Source organism: Poecilia latipinna, unplaced genomic scaffold (genome assembly GCF_001443285.1).
Source record: "Poecilia latipinna isolate Pla-1442-1.1 unplaced genomic scaffold, P_latipinna-1.0 Scaffold2074, whole genome shotgun sequence".
Classification (NCBI taxonomy): domain Eukaryota; kingdom Metazoa; phylum Chordata; class Actinopteri; order Cyprinodontiformes; family Poeciliidae; genus Poecilia; species Poecilia latipinna.
The window spans coordinates 18976-35110 of NW_015114690.1; the positions used below are offsets into that span (position 1 = coordinate 18976).

The following is a 16135-nucleotide window of genomic DNA, read 5'->3' on the forward strand; positions in this document are numbered from 1 at the left end:
TGGTTATCTTACAATATTTTTAAAAACTTTTTTTATTGAAATATGTGTTTTATGTAACTATTTTTGGTAACACTTTATTTGAAGGGGGTTGAATAAGACTGTCATAAATATGACATAACACCTGTCATGAACATGAATAAGTCTTCATGAATATTTATGACTGTTGTCATAAAGTGTCATTCGGTAAATTATGACACTTTTAATACAAAGTTGACATTATTCAAAATGTTTTTGTTATGACAACTTGACATTAACCAAGAAATCATTACTGATATAAATTTGTTATAAAAGTATTACTGATTGCACTTTAAAAATGAGGTAACTTTATGTTATTAAAGGTAAAGTTTAAACAGTAATGATTTATTGGTTCATGTCAAGTTGTCATAACAAAGACATTTTGAATAATGTCAACTTTGTATTAAAAATGTCATGATTTACCGAATGACGCTTTATGACAACAGTCATAACTATTCATGAAGACTTATTGATGTTCATGACAGGTGTTATGTCATGTTTATGACGGTGTCATGTCAGTCTTATTCAACTCCCTTCAAATAAAGTGTTACCAATCTCTTTCATGCTCTTAACTCATTGTTAGTGATAGCCTTCTGGTAGACAACTTAAAGTACTACTAGCACTGAACATAGCTAAGAAAAATCAGTTATTCTTTTGAAATATTGCTTAATGTTCAAATGTATTGACACAACTTACTTTTAAATACCATTTTAAATATGTTTATGTGTGTGTGTATGCTTAGGGATGTGTGCTGTTGTGCCTCCAGTCACAAAGGACTGAGCTACAGGGAACAAAGAAATTGCTGTACATTTAAAAGTTATATACTTTGTAAATTATATTTGTGTCACACAATAACATAATGAAACTACAGACTATCATTCAGTGAGAATCTCATGTTATCCATTTGCAGTTGTTCATGCTGGAAGGATTTTGCTAAAAGCAAAAAAATAATCTGACCACAAGGTGATTATTGACCTTCAAGAGAGGAACGAGCAAGACGTTGTGAAGCTTCAATTTAAAAAAATTCAATGTTGTAAATTAAAACCTGCTCCAACACCATCCAAGATCAGAAATGAAGCTTAAAGAGAGAGCACTAGCTGTAGAGGAGAAAAAAGTCCATGAAATAAAAAGATAGAGGGTGTGTGACACAGCACTGCTGCAACATGGAACTAAACCTCAAATACATGAGCAAAAATAAAACTATTATTGGTGTTTACTTTTTAAATCAAACCAATTTATCTTTTTCATGCCCCTTAAACTTCTTCACATTGTATAACCACAAATCTTTGCTAGACAGACCAACACAAAGCAGTGCACAACTGGGAAGTGGAAGGAATACGATGTGGCTTTCCAGAATCTCCTGAAAATAAAAATTTGGGAAAGTTGTGACATTTTTATTCAAATTGTCCAACTTTGTTGCTATATTTAGTGTCTTTTCTGAGAATTTCTTTTAAAACTGGTATCGGCAGGTTTTGTCGTCAGACAAAAACCAGCAATCAGCGCACCATTAGTGCCAAGTCTTGAAAATTTTCCATCCAATCTGACTTAAAAATGTCCAAATATTTTAGTCTTCAGAAAGTGTAAAGTTACTAGAGACCTTCCCAAAAAGAGATGGGGCCGATATTATAAAGAAAGGTGGTTATGCAGTAAGAGATAAACACAATATACACTATATTATAGATGAACAATTTCTGATTCAGAAACCAATTTTTCTATTCAACCCTAATCCTGACTGACAAGAGGAAACTGCAGTGTAAACATTTATTTAAAATAATTCTATATGGTTCAATTAGTTCACATTTAACCCAAGTAGGTTTGTGCATAAAACTCTAACTTAAAACACCAGTATTAGGTTAGCTTAGCTGCCTGGCTTTGTTTTAAATAACAAAAAACATTATTTTACATAATTTTACAAAAAAATTGAGCAGACTGAAATCAATTTTTGAGAATTTTGAATCAATTAAAAAATTCCCAGGACTAGAAATTGACTTTTTCCTGCACCTCTACACTATTTATGTATTTTTTAATGTCAGAAATCATGTATTGTTTTCCGTCCACTTCACAAATATAAACTACTTTGCTTTGGTTGAGTCATATAAATATCAACTACAGTTTGGAGTTGGAGACTGAAAAAAATTGGGAATGTTTGACACTTTTCTAAATCACAGTGCGGTATGCATTTAAAAAAATTAAAAAGTGCTCTTTAAAATTCCTTATTGCAGGTAGCTTGTCATCCAAACAGGAACCAGTTGGTCACCAAGTAGCCAACCAGAAAAGGACAAGCAGCTATCACACCAGGTAGTTCACCAGCCACACAGTCACTCACACGGTGGATGAAGGAGAGAAAGTAAAAAAAAGAAAGATCGCTGCCAACAACAACAGCAGAGCAAAGCAAAAAAAACAAAACAAAAAAAAAACACCTCAACTCTTCAAAAACACATCTACGGATAATTTACATTACAAAACTTAGGTACATCAATTAAAAAAAATTCAAAAGTTACAGAAACTTGGTTCCAAAAAAACTTACCAAAAAGCACAAGTCCGGAATAAGCCAAGATTAGCATGCAGAACACAAACAAACACAGAAACAAAGAAAAAAAAACAACAACGTAAGAGACAATCGTTGCACAGTTATAATGAATAAAGCAGTTAGCATCGCACGCACAAACACAGAGTTTTTACAGATAAACAACGCTGTCTGCTAAATGATGCTCACATTAACAGCAGGGGGCCAGAAGGCACAAATTAACACGTGAAGCTGACAGAGTCATTAGGATGAGTTAAAATCTGATCTTAATTCACGCAATACATGAACACACACACGTACAATGTGGGAGAACTGCACTTATTCACACATATTAAACTCCCCAAGGGTTGAAATCAGTGAAATGTGTCGATCATTTCATAATTTTCTGGGCAGACAACAAACATTGCTTCCAATGGTAATCAGTGAGGCAACAGATCGACTGAACTGTCATTATTCTTGGAGTGTGTGAATAGATTCGTCTTTGAGAGTAATTACTCAATCTGCAGAATACAAATGCGGGAGATCTAAAAACAAGTTTCAATTTCAGGGTTACGTTTGTCGAAATAAACCACCACCAAGGTCATTCAATAAATTAAAAGAATATAAACAAAAAGAATAAAGCACATCCGATGCCATCATACCATCATGACTTTGTTGGAGCCGTTTGCTGTTGACTGCAATGCTTGAAATCTACTTTGTCCAAAAGGCTTCCATATATAGTAACTTTTGAGTCATTGCTGAGACGTTTTAATCCAGAGGTGATTATTGTTTTTAGTAGAGCTGCACCAATTGTAGTTTTCTGGCCAATAACCGACCTTTAAAAAGCCTTGCTAAAAAAAGCGACAAAAAAAAGAATCGCTACATTGGCAACAGTTGGAGTGGCCGCCAATCACCAATCTCCCAAAATTAAGAAAATCTGGACCAATTTATCAGCCGGTCGATTTGTTGGTGCACCTCTGGTTTTTATGCAGCAGATATTGGCATCTGTAAATCACGGGGGTTCAATGGCTGATCGAACTTTATGCTTCTTTCTATGGGTGCACCAATGAATAGGCCCAGATATAATGTGTGAAAATCAGCCACTGTCCACTTTTGTTCTGTTGTAAGAGAGGGCTGACTGACAGACCCGCCCACCACGTCATGTCTGCACATGTGCAGTTAAATAATAGTCACTCCACTGTTACCAACTTAGCAACTTTGTCACTCTTTTTATAGTGACATTTAAATCCCCATTTTGTGGATGTAGACCATGTTTAAAAACAGATATTTTTTATGTGGATAATAAGAGAGGAACTATTTGTTGCTACCCATGGATTTACCTAGTTGAAAATCATGGAGGTAAGCAATGTTAAATCACATCTAAAACAGCTACACTATGCTAAGCTACAGATAACATAGGAAAAAGCAGAAGCTACCTCACCAGCTGACAGAAGTTAGCTAAACAGCTAACAGAAATGAGGTAACCAGTAGGGCTGTAAGATAATATCGATATCGCAATATATATATCGATATTTTCTTTCCTAGAAAAAAATCGATATTCATCAGTAAGTATCGTAACATCCAACTGTCATCTTGCTCACTCACTGCTTGCTTCACCAGGAGAGTGATTAGGTCATCAGGCTTAGAGTGATTCCTTCAGATGTTAAGTGTCAAGGTTAAAAAGGTATCAAACTATTCAGAGCAGGCTACTTGGTGCACTTTATTTACTTTATAAATCCATGTAAGCTAGTTTGTACTGTTTCAATTAAAAGAAACATGTTTTCTCTCCACTTTGATTCTTTTTGTCCAGCTGTCGACTTTAAGTCTGTGTCCAGGTCCAACCAGAGCCAGGCATTGTGTAGTTGGTGCTTTTAATCAGTTTTCCGTTAAATTAATTCAATCCAACTCTATAACAGTCACAAAATATCACCAAAATCACTCTGTCCCTCTAAAATCTTCCAGAAAATCGCAAAAGTATCGTCTGATGAATATCGCAATATATATCGTATCGTGGACAGAATATCATGTACCGTATCGTATCGTAAGATTACTGTATCACTACAGCCCTAGTAACCAGCTAGCTACAGTCTTCCTTATATCTGCCCTTTCCTGACTCTTTTGTGAGTTCAACCAATAAGGGGCAAAGAAAAATATGCGGCTATCCTAGACTGGCTCCTTTCCAAATGCCAACCAACAGTACATCTACTAGCAATGTGGGTCTGTATTTCAGCTTCCCAAGCTGCGTTTTCTTATGAATACTTTAGATAGGCTCTATGGAAAAAAAAAATCCACAAATAATTTGAAGTTGCACTCCACAAAAAAACAAATCTAAAATAAGGAAAACCCACAGAAACTGAACCGTGAAAAGACGGGGGAAGGTTGGTGGGCGAAAGGGAAGTGGGGTCCATGGCACTACATTTTCCCAGTTGAATAAACTCAATTTGGTTTAATTTAAAAGAAGGGCTCAGTCTACTGAGCTAACATCTTTACACTGTTTGACAGTAAATTAAATCCTTATTGATCAGCATATCGACAAGTTATTTCAACTCTGATTATTGCTAGCTTGGGTAAAACAGGATAAGGTTATAGTTACGCACTGGAACACACAAGCTACACAGATAAAGCCGGAAAACACTATGCATTCACATCCTCCATCACCTACGTTGTTATTGCGCGTTTCGACGGCAGGAAACTTCCTAACGATAAATTTGACAGCCGACTCCAGGTTCTTGTCGACAAGATAGGAGGGCTTGGCCTTCGGGTCGCCACATGCCTGCAAAGAAGAAAAAAAAGAAAAAGAGGTTGTGAGGAGAAACAAAAATATATCTGCATACATGCAATATTTCAGACTGAAACAAAACAGCCTGTTTGCGCTTTGTTTCAGCTTTTCTGACATGCCTTTCCTTGTAGATCTGGCATGTTAGATCCAGTTATTCAACAGAAATGGTTTAGTGCTTGCAGTCAATCCTGGTTTATCCCACGCCAGAGTTTAAAGAAGAGTGTGGTGAAAGGATATGCTACCATTTACTAGATTTAATCTTGTTTTTTTTTTTTTTTTAACTAGATACTTCTGTGACCAGTGCATTTCCCATTTAGGTTCACACGTCAGTAAAGATTCACAGCTTATTGTTTATAAACTGGCTTTCATTTCTGGATAAACCAAGTTTAGCCTGAGCAAGTGCCTGAAGTCAGCAGTGGTTCTCAGCTATACGGCAGTTCATATTTAAGTAGTACTTTAATAATTGGGAAGAAATGTGTTTAAGAAAAAGCAGAAAAATAAATAAATCCAAAAGAATTAGCCATAAAAATGGTGAGAACCACTGAGGGAGCTCCAGAGGAGAGCGTTTCTGATTCAAAGTGTGTCTGAGTGGTTAATGCAACTATGTGACGGGTGGTGATATACAGACAGAGTTGACATGAAATAGGTGGGAAGCAATGTACAGAGAAGAAAAAAGTAAGTAAAAAGAAAGAAGTGGATTTTGTTTTAGTGCTCCATGTCATCTGTATCAAGATGAGCAGAATTTTTTGCAGAGCGGAAGCGTATCATTCATTCCTGTAGAAGTGTAGCAGTATTTGCTCGACCCAGGGGGAAGCAACAGCGTTCATGCATTATAGAGGTATTGTAGTATTGAATGATGAAAATATGGCACATGCATACACCCGAGACAGAGGCCGCCATCTTAATGTTTCTTACTGGATGAAGCCTGAAAATACTTATTTAGAAAAAAATTAAGCCAGTACACAAATTAAAGTGGAAAACTAAAACTACACCTGTGCTGACAGCTAAAAATACCCACAGCCCAGACACAAGACCACAATATGAGCCTGGACTTCAGTTCGTATTGCATCAGGTCACAGTTACAACACAAGTCATTATTAAAAACAAAAACAATCTAACCACAGATCACACAATTTTCCACTAGCTCCCTCAGCAATTTGCAATACAGGTTTGCACAAACAAACTGAAAAGTGCCTACTGAAAATAAAGCTTCTAATAATATTAGAATAAATACTGCACAGGAACAGATCTGGACGTAGGCAGGGGGACACTCATGGAAAATCAGTGTAAAAAAAAGAAGAAAAAAAAAAAGAAGAATGACAACAGAATTTGACTTTAAACCAACTAAAAATGCATCATTTTACATTTGGATGTTGTCATTGATCCATTTTAAAGCTAAAATGCTAGCAAGATTAGCTAAAGAATGTGTACTGTTATCTACAACACCTGAAACCAATCTTACATAACCTTTAAATGAAATTTAAAATGGTTAATAAAAATGTTTTAAATGCTGTTCATGTATCTCATGTAGCTAATTTATTGACAAATTGATGCATCCGAAGTGCACAAAGGAGCATTAAAGGAGATCCTTCCTGCACTGCTCCCAACAAACTCAAAGAGTCTTTAGATTCTGGATATAATAAGTATTCATTTTAAATAACATTTCTGCTGTTATTTGCAGAGTTTTTGGGTTTTATATACTTTGAATAGCCTACTGTCTTGACACAGAAATACACACAAAAAAAATTCAAACGAAGAATTAAACATTGACCAGTTGGGAGTAAAATTTGGGCGTTATAGCCACTGTTAAATGATCTAATGCTGTGAAAGCTTCAACAATGAATCTAAAATTTTAGTTTTATTGTGCGTCAACTGTGCTAGGCCTACTTCCTTTTAACAAGTTATTCATATCTGAGACATATTGGTACACGAATAAGCATATAGATATTGACTGGAGACAATTCCAAAAGCAGGAGGCAGGCAAAAGCGCAGGGCATTCTGGATAAATACAACCAAAACAAACGCGCAAGTCCAGCACTAAAACCAATCACTAAAATCTGATGGCACTAAATTTTTTATATTTTGTGAAGAAGAAAGTTATGCTGAGCGTCTTTTTTCGTGTCATTTCCTTCAGTGGTTCTTGGTACAGCGCCAATACAGACGAACGGGGAACAGATTTTTCAACGGGTTTGGTTTGTTTGACACAGTGCAGTGTTAAAGCGAACCATGCCAACTGAAAATGGAGCAAATGTTGCAATTCTGGTCCACAATCCAACCAAATATACCAGAGTATGAGGTGTAAAAAAACCCTAAATGTTGGTGAGTTTCATATATAGTCCAAGGGGGAGGGCAGATTTCTCCTCAATCACCAAAAACAGTTTCCCTTGTTCTAAATACTTGTAATTATGAAACAATAGAAACCTAGGCTTAAAGGGAGGGAACAAGCCAAGGCTCAGTGATAAGTAGTTCACGCCACTGTTTCCAAATACATCTCAATCAGTCAGGAGCCAGATCAGGAAGGTGGCCACATATTTTTCTGAGCAGCTTCTAAGGTTTTACTTTGGTTGTTACATTTACCTATCCTGTGTTAATGTCTCAGAAATGCACTGAAATAAAAACAGCCCTCTTTCCAAACTTTGCTCATGCACTTTCAAACTCAGTGATAATCTTCAGTAGTGTTTGGATCAAATGAATGACCCACAGTGAATATTTTGACTTCCCTTGCAGCAACCACATGTGCAGCATCACCTGGAAGTAATTAATTTTAATAATGTGCCGTGATGACATCATTTGTTGTGTGAAACGCTGATAATGAAATAATATTTTGACAGTTGCATTTCTGTAATACAGCAAAAAACCTCAAAAGTAGCTTATAGTCTGATAGCATGTAGCCACGTGAGACTTCCAACTGCTTCCATTCACTGTTAAACACAAACAGAAGATTACTCACCGACATAAAGGGAGTGCTGACACGCATGTAGAGTAGCAATGTTTATCAAATTTGGAGCAGAAACTATAAGCAACATTTTGTCAAAATGGAATTTATTTGAATGGCGGTGAACATGGAGACCAAGAGTGTCAATTCTTAAAATCTCAAGGTATGGTGCAAAGCCTCAATGAACTATCTTTTTTTTGTTGTTTACTTATAATAGTGCATGTGCAATCAAACTATATCACATAATAGTTTCTCAATTGATTTGACATAATTATGTAACAGATTTTGTTTCAGGAGTATAGGAGTCATTTAGTATTTAAATGGTGTGGCTGCAGCCATTAGTGCTAGTGAAAGCTGCAGTTATAAGTTAGCTATCTGAATTTGAGTTAGGAGTGGAGAAATGGATGCAAAGAGGGTTGCAGTGAATGAAGGGACATGAGATGGGAGGAAGATAAAAAAAAGCATTATTGGATAAGAAAAAAAAATAAGGGGGCAGTTTCCTGGATACTAGAATGGATCTGATTCTGGCCTCTACCGTCAATTTAACACTCCAGGTACCAATTAACAGCCGAGGCTCTCAAGGGGTCCATACACCGACAGACACAGCAGAAAAGCCAGGAAAGACTTCATACATCTGAAAAGTAATTAAGTCTGCTAATTACTAGATGCGGTTTATGAGTCTGCCGCAAACCACTTCCTCCCTGAGGTGAATTCATTTTCGTCTGTCGTTTCTCACAGGACAGGACCTCTCATTTTCACTAAGTCAGATTAACCGCTGGAAAAGAAAAGAACAACAGCTCTGAAGAATGGACGGTCTCTTCTCATTAGAAACTCAACCACTTGAGAGGCATTACTCTACTTGTCCTAAGCCGAACTTTTTTTGAAATCAAATTTTGGAAAAGTAAAGGGGTTTTGCTTATGTTTTTATCAGCTTACTGTTTTGTAATCGTGTGTGAAAAAGTCTTGTCTTTCCAACCAACTACTTTTTTTTAATTATTATTATTATCTTTAGAGTAGAGTTACCTCAATGTCAAAAATAATAATCTCTCCATATCAATTTTGATAAATTTTCAGGACTTCATCTTTTATATTTCAAAACAAACATGGTCCAAACTGAGCCATCCATGCTTTCAAAGGCTGACACTGTGTTTGATTGAAAATTCAAACAAAAAATATTTAAAACTGACATTTTTATTTTCGGAGACCTACTGTTGTTTATTTCAATCTTAATCCTTTTATATTTGACATTTTTAATTCTTTGACCTTATTGTTTGACTTTTTATTCATCTACATTTTTCATATATATTTATAATCTTAGTGTCAAGTGTTTATTTTCCATTTTGTGAAATATAAAAAAAATAATATTTTAGTTTGAAAAATAAGAATTAAGAATAATTGACTCATTGAAAATTTTTTCGCTGTATTTGGGAAGAAACGTTGGCTTCCAGGGAGGGAGGTCTTTGGGGTTTTTTTCCAACTTTGATTTCACAAAGAACCAAATAATTTTGAAAGTAAAGGGACTGAAAGATTTTTGTGTACCATGGTTAAATATGATACTGACTTTTACAGTTTAGAAAAAGCAATGAATTTCTGTTTTGCTGTTGTCCCTCTAAAATAACATTTTAATATGGTGCCAATTTTCCTTGTGTTTACATTTTGACTTCTCGCCCCAGTGAGAAAGCAAAAGGCTTTCTCACTAAAAGGTGGGTGTAAACCCGTCTACACTATAACGGTATAGGCTGGTTACCGGTATCAAGGTTTGCTGTAGTTTAAAAACAAAATAAATAATTTCAAAAGAATGCCATTACCCGCTTTCCTTGCCTAGTAAAATATGTATGGAACTTGAATATTATAACAAATAATCAATATGTAGTACTATTCTAGTAACAAAAGAAATTAATTGTTGCTTTATGCAACAAATTAAAGCAATTCAACGATATTTAAATACAATAAAAAATTTCCTATTTTTAATCAATGTTGTTACTCTCCTAATTGCACTGACTGACAAATTAAAGTTGTGTTGTTTTTACATGTTTGACCAAGACTGTGAAGACTTTGGTGTATTTAAATGTGCTGTACTGGTGCAAAGCTATGAAATAAATTTCTAATTCAGTAGATTTACATCTTTTATTTTTTTGTTTTTAAGAAAAGAAACGTTTCAGTCAATTCAGCACTGTTTTTCTATATCGGCTTGATATCGCCCAATACTAAACCTCAGACATCCGTATCAGAAGTGAAGAAAGTGAAGCGGTGTATCCCTACTCCAAACCACAGTGAACATGAAGATTTCAAAATATACTTTTAGCAAAACATCCAGACCTTCATCTGGACGTTTGCTACAAACACAAGCAATTGTTTTTTTTTTTGTTTTGTTTTTTTGCCATATACCAACGGATCTGTGTGCTTGAATACAGATTGGGTGTAAAATATACAGTATGAAAATGTCACAAGAAGTTATGATTAATACATTCTAGTAAGGGTGCATCGATTTATCTGTGCCGATTTCCTTAATTTTGGGAGATCGATGATTGACCCACACATGTGAAGCTGATCTTACCTACCTCAACAAAAACTCAACCACTGTCCTCTTTCTGCTCTCCTGTGAGAGAGGTTTGACTGACAGACCGGCCCACCAGGTCATGCCTGCATCTTTACAGTTTACAATAGTCACCCCCACTATTGCCAACTCGATTTTTTTCCTATATTTGGCGACATTTCATACAAAAAAATCTGTATCGGCCAAAATTGGAATCGGCAGGTCAGGAATTTTAAAGATCAGTAATTGGAGATTGGCCAAAAAACTGCAATCAGCACCCGGCTACATTCTTTTAGTAGCTTTGTGTTAGATTAACTCTGTTAAGGGTGGCACAATCAGTGCCCCACAAACAAACTGAAAAACATATCCATTCTAATGCATTTCTTTAGGACACCAGTCACACAAAAAAGTCTGATTTTTATCACTGAACTGGACACAATAAATGGTTTTAATCATAATTTCAAATCTATTGGTATTTACTGATGCTCTGAATAAATAGTGAGTAAATAGTAAAACAAAAAATTATGACAATACAGATAGTTTTGAGGAATTGAAACATCATCAATTCAATTCAAAAATATTTTATTAACCCCAAAGGAAAATTAAATCTTGTTGTAACTCATTAATTCTTCAAAGAGTTATTGAAGATGGTGAAGGCTGTTGGCAGGAAAGATGCAATTCATTGTGGCAACAATAAATCAAAATTCTTATCTTGACAAGAAATTATCACGATAAATTACGATGTGATAAATTTCTTACATTTAGGATAATATATTCCTATCTCACATAATCAAACTGAAATATTAGATATTTAGATAATCACATAAGATCTAACTGTCGGACACAACTTGAACTGAAATAGCTTACGCTGTCGAATAGGGCTGAAATAAAATATGTAAAAAAATGAGGAACAGAAAAGAATCGGCATCAGTGGACGATACACTTGACAGTGAATGGAGCTCAGGCCTTACTCTCAACATTACAGACTCAAACATGAAGAGGAGTGAGGTACGAAGGAGGGAACCAACAGATCAGTCCGGGTAGCCAGGAGGACGTGGAGGGAAGGGAGAAAGAGGAGGCAGTAGAGGAAGGGTGAAAAGGGAGGAGGACGGGGTTTTATCAGTGGAAGGTGATAAATTGTGCAAACCTTCCAAACTTGTCCTTGCTGCATAGGAGAGGGGGGAAGCATTGGAACGGAGAGAAGAAGAGAAAAAAAAAATCAAAACAAAAAAGTCCACCTGAGCAAACTGCTTCATAACTATAGCAAGTCCACATACACACACACTTTTACAAACATAAAAAACACACAACAGAAGTTTAAAAAAAATAAAAATAAAACACTGCTCTTTATACATCTGAGAGCTTAAACAAGGATATCCCTTCCGGCAATTATTTTCAACATAGTGCATAAAAAAAGAAAAGGAAAAAGACATGCTGTGCCAACATTTATCACATTAACACTTGTGAAGCACACCGTCTTACAAGTAACAGAGTGTATAATCCCCACCTACACACACAGACGGTGAAAATATCACATCCATGTTGAGGGTGTGGAAAGCCCTGAAATAATACGGCTGGCACTCCAGTCAGCAGCGGCAGCGTCTCACACCGGTAGGGAAAAACAACGTTGGGCACCTGTAGTGTTTCTACGTCACGACTGTCGCTTAGTAACTGATAAGGAAGTATTCTTGAATTTGAAGTGTCATGGTTTCATTATTGCAGATTTTAATCCCTTCTCCTTTAAGACGTAGTCCTCTGTAAAGGTTCTTGGTGTTAAAGAAAAACTGATTGAGGTGTATCTGAAGAATGTCATTTTACAAATTAGGTTCGGTCTTTTCAGTTCCATCTCTAGATGGCGTTGCAGGGTAAAAACTATTCACCCAAAGGTGTAGAACTAGGCATTTAGCTATTCTATATCTAATGAGAATAGCTAATGGCTTATAACAAAGTACAATTCAGGAGAAACTCCATTATAGAAAAGCTAAAAAAAAAAGCCTGAAAATCTCTAAATTTTATTCTTTTCTCTCATTGGGCTAAGCTGGCCACTCCTGGTTAGTTAATGATTTCGACAAGAATGAAAACTACATCTGTTGAGGTTGATACCATGTTGTGGTATGGGTTTTGTCATTGACATATGGTGGGTTAGCATGGTAAAAACCACCCACTTGTTCTATGCTTTGCTTCGTGCAGAGGGTCTATTGAGAAATAATTGCTTGCTGGAGGAATGAACTCAAAGTTTTAACTGATTGGATCGGATTTTACCCAGTCACTAACACTTGGCTGTTAGCCAAAATACATCAGCTATGCTAAGCAGCTTACCAGAAATTGCATGCATTGTAAACAACTATTGTTTCTGACCCACTGCAAAAATTGCAGAGCAATAAAACGTCTTAAAATTTCCTCTTGGTCTGACTTTAATCTCTCAATATTTATAAGCGTGGTCAGCATGGACTGAACGGCCTCTTTCACTAATTCCGCTGCCATTGCTAAAACTACAACCGTACAATTCTAAAACAGCGCAGAAAATCAATGTCTTCATTCATAACACCTCCTTGTATTCGTTGACTGGCCAGGCTAACATTCTACCAGAGAAATCTCAGACACAGCACTAAAGAAAGATGAGAGTCGAGGAGACTTGTGTGGCAGGTAATGGCCAAACTAATGGCAGGTATCAACGTCTTTGAAGGTTGCACTTTAGTGTTAGCTTCCATTAAATACTATGCTGATATAGCACTTTAGCATTAGCAAGGCTAATATTTACAATTAATGCGTTAGCATTAGCACAACTAATTTTTGAGTTAGTGGTCAAAATGACAAAAAAAAGGAATTACAAATACTCTCCATTTTTTGATCTCCATAAAAAAGATATAGGCAGCATGAATCTGTAATTGTTCTGTGTAGAATTATTAGGTTCAGATAAGATTTTATCAGTTTTTAGTACTGTAGGTTATGAACATGAAAGGATCAAAACACAGTTCCCTCAAGTCTGAACTGGAAGTGATCTGGACCCTCTTAATAGGTAAGCGCATGCGCAATGGATAGCGGACCCATAGCTTTGAGACCAACAAAAAGAAAATATGTGGACAGTCTTCACCAATGTGCAAAAGTAAGATGCATAAACAAAATTGTTGCCGTCGGGATTGACGTGGATGTGACGGAGAATGGAAACAAGTCAGACGATATCAACAAGCTGCCGCCGATCTACTAGGATATAGTTAACTACCTAGTGAGCAACACGAGTGCATACAACATGAAGGAACTTTGCAGCCTGAAATCTATCGACTCACAATCAATGTTTCAACAGATTTGTAAAGGACGTACGAACTCTTCATGTGAATAATAAGGCTCTGATGACTGGCAGAGTAAGGACATATAGCAACATACACTATAGGCTACTTGTCCATCTTAGCTAGTTCAGCAGTATTACAGTAAAGATCACTGATATTTAATCAACCCACCTCTGTGTAATACTAAGATAATCAAAAATTGTGATCAAGTAATAGTTGTAATGCACTTATATTGTTTGTAAGTTAGATAGGAACAAGGCAAGAGTTAGTTCTAAGCTTGTGGTCTATTTATTGTTGTCATTGCAACTCCATAACAAATGCCTGCCAAAGATGGCTATCAGCTACAAAGTTCATGGAAATGTGATGTCAAATGAGAACTATGTATTCTGGATTTTTTGTTCAATGTTGATAGTAAGCTTCTATCATAGCGGTAGGGGCTAATTAGCGTTCATGATTTTTTTTTTTGTATCATGTCTCAGAGTGTCAACCTTTTCTCTTTTGTTTTAACTGAAAATGGTCCCACCCAACAGATTTAACAGTGGGGAAAATTTCTTTATCACTTTTCTAAAACAGCTGTCTGTTAAGTCTTTATTAGTTGATGTTCCCACAGTGGAACTTGTATTGTTTTTATTGTTTTATGACATCAACAGTGTTGCTAATATTTGTTATTTACTGTAAAGTGTTTTACTTGATCTTCCTATCTTCCCTGCCTGGTCGTTCTTGTAAATATGAATTTGTTCTTAAATAAAGATTAAAAATAAAAAATACTCAAGAGCTACTTCCTTTCTTATTTCAAAATAGGAGTCTTAAGCTTATGTAAGGCATTTATGGTTCTGCTGTGAAGCAAATACCAAACTAAGAAGATTGCTTGCTCACCCATCCAAATCACTGGAATCAGGTGTTCCGATCACGTCCATGGCCACAGGTGTATAAAATGAAGCACTTAGTCATGCAGACTGTTTTTACAAACATTTGTAAAAGAATGGGTCGCTCTGAGGAGCTCAGTGAATTCCAGTGTGGAACTGTGATAGGATGACATCTGCGCAACAAATCCAGTCATGAAATGTTTTTGTTCCTAAATATTCCACAGTCAGCTGTCATATTAGAAAATGGAAGTGTTTGGTAACGACAGCAACGTAAGCTGATAGAGCGTATTCAGCAGATGCTGAAGCGCATAGTGTGAAGAGGTCGGCAACTTTCTGAAGAGTCTGAAGACTTTATGTGGCTTTCAGATTCGCTCAAGAACAGTACATAGAGCTTCATGGAATGGGTTCTCCATGATGGAGCAGCTGCATCCAACCCATACATCACCAAGTGCAGTGCAAAGCTTCAGATGCAGTGGTGTGAAGCATGTTGCCACTGGACACTAGAGCAGTGGAGGCGCGTTCTCTGGAATGACAAATCAAGCTTCTCCGTCCAGCAATCCAATGAGTCTGAGTTTGGCGATTGCCAGGACAACGGTACTTGTCTGACTGCATTGTGCCAAGTGTAAAGTTTGGTGAAGGGAGAAATATGGTGAGGGGTTGTTTTTCAGAAGCTGGGCTTGGCCCCTTAGTTCCAGTGAAAGTTGAATGCTTCAACTGGCATTAATGGGATACATACGAATATGCACTCTTGGTAGTTTTAAGCCGTGAAGCCCAAGGAGAGGATTCTGGTACAACAGACAGAGGAGTAAGGCATTCTCCTTCTTATCCAAGACTATCAGCATCTTTTACTAAACAATTTTGTCTCAAGAGCAGTGAAATGGTCTGACAGTAGAGGGGTAATCACTATCAGCACAACGTTTGGGACAAATACGTTGAAACAGAACATTACAATGACATGTCCAGGCATTATAAGTTTGCACAACACGTTCATGGGTATTGTTGATGCTCTTGACGCATTGATGGCTGATTATCATATGTGGCTGAGCCCAAAAAGTACTATCGAACGGTTCTTTTTCCATTTCGTAGGGAAGTCAGGGTTTCCCCCAGCGTATTATAAGCCTGGCAGGCCACTAGGCTTTACTTGTGCCCTCACCAGGCTGAGCATTGCTTATTTATTTAAGTCTTTATAAAACTTGAATTTTTTAAGACTT

General features: G+C 36.5%; 1 protein-coding gene across 3 annotated transcripts in view; it reads right to left on the minus strand.

Annotated features, from left to right (window-relative positions):
• The window catches only part of LOC106936074 (nck-associated protein 1-like), a 45395-nt gene that overhangs the window by 18905 nt on the left and 10355 nt on the right, over positions 1-16135 (minus strand). For 2 of the 3 annotated variants that reach the window (XM_015016866.1, XM_015016865.1), the window contains exons 2-3: positions 11919-11936; positions 5184-5294 (exon numbers count right to left, since the gene is read on the minus strand). In XM_015016866.1, coding sequence (XP_014872352.1) covers positions 5184-5294; positions 11919-11936 — 129 coding nt within the window. The remainder of the gene's footprint in view (positions 1-5183; positions 5295-11918; positions 11937-16135) is intronic. The other variant, XM_015016867.1, reaches the window with a different exon arrangement.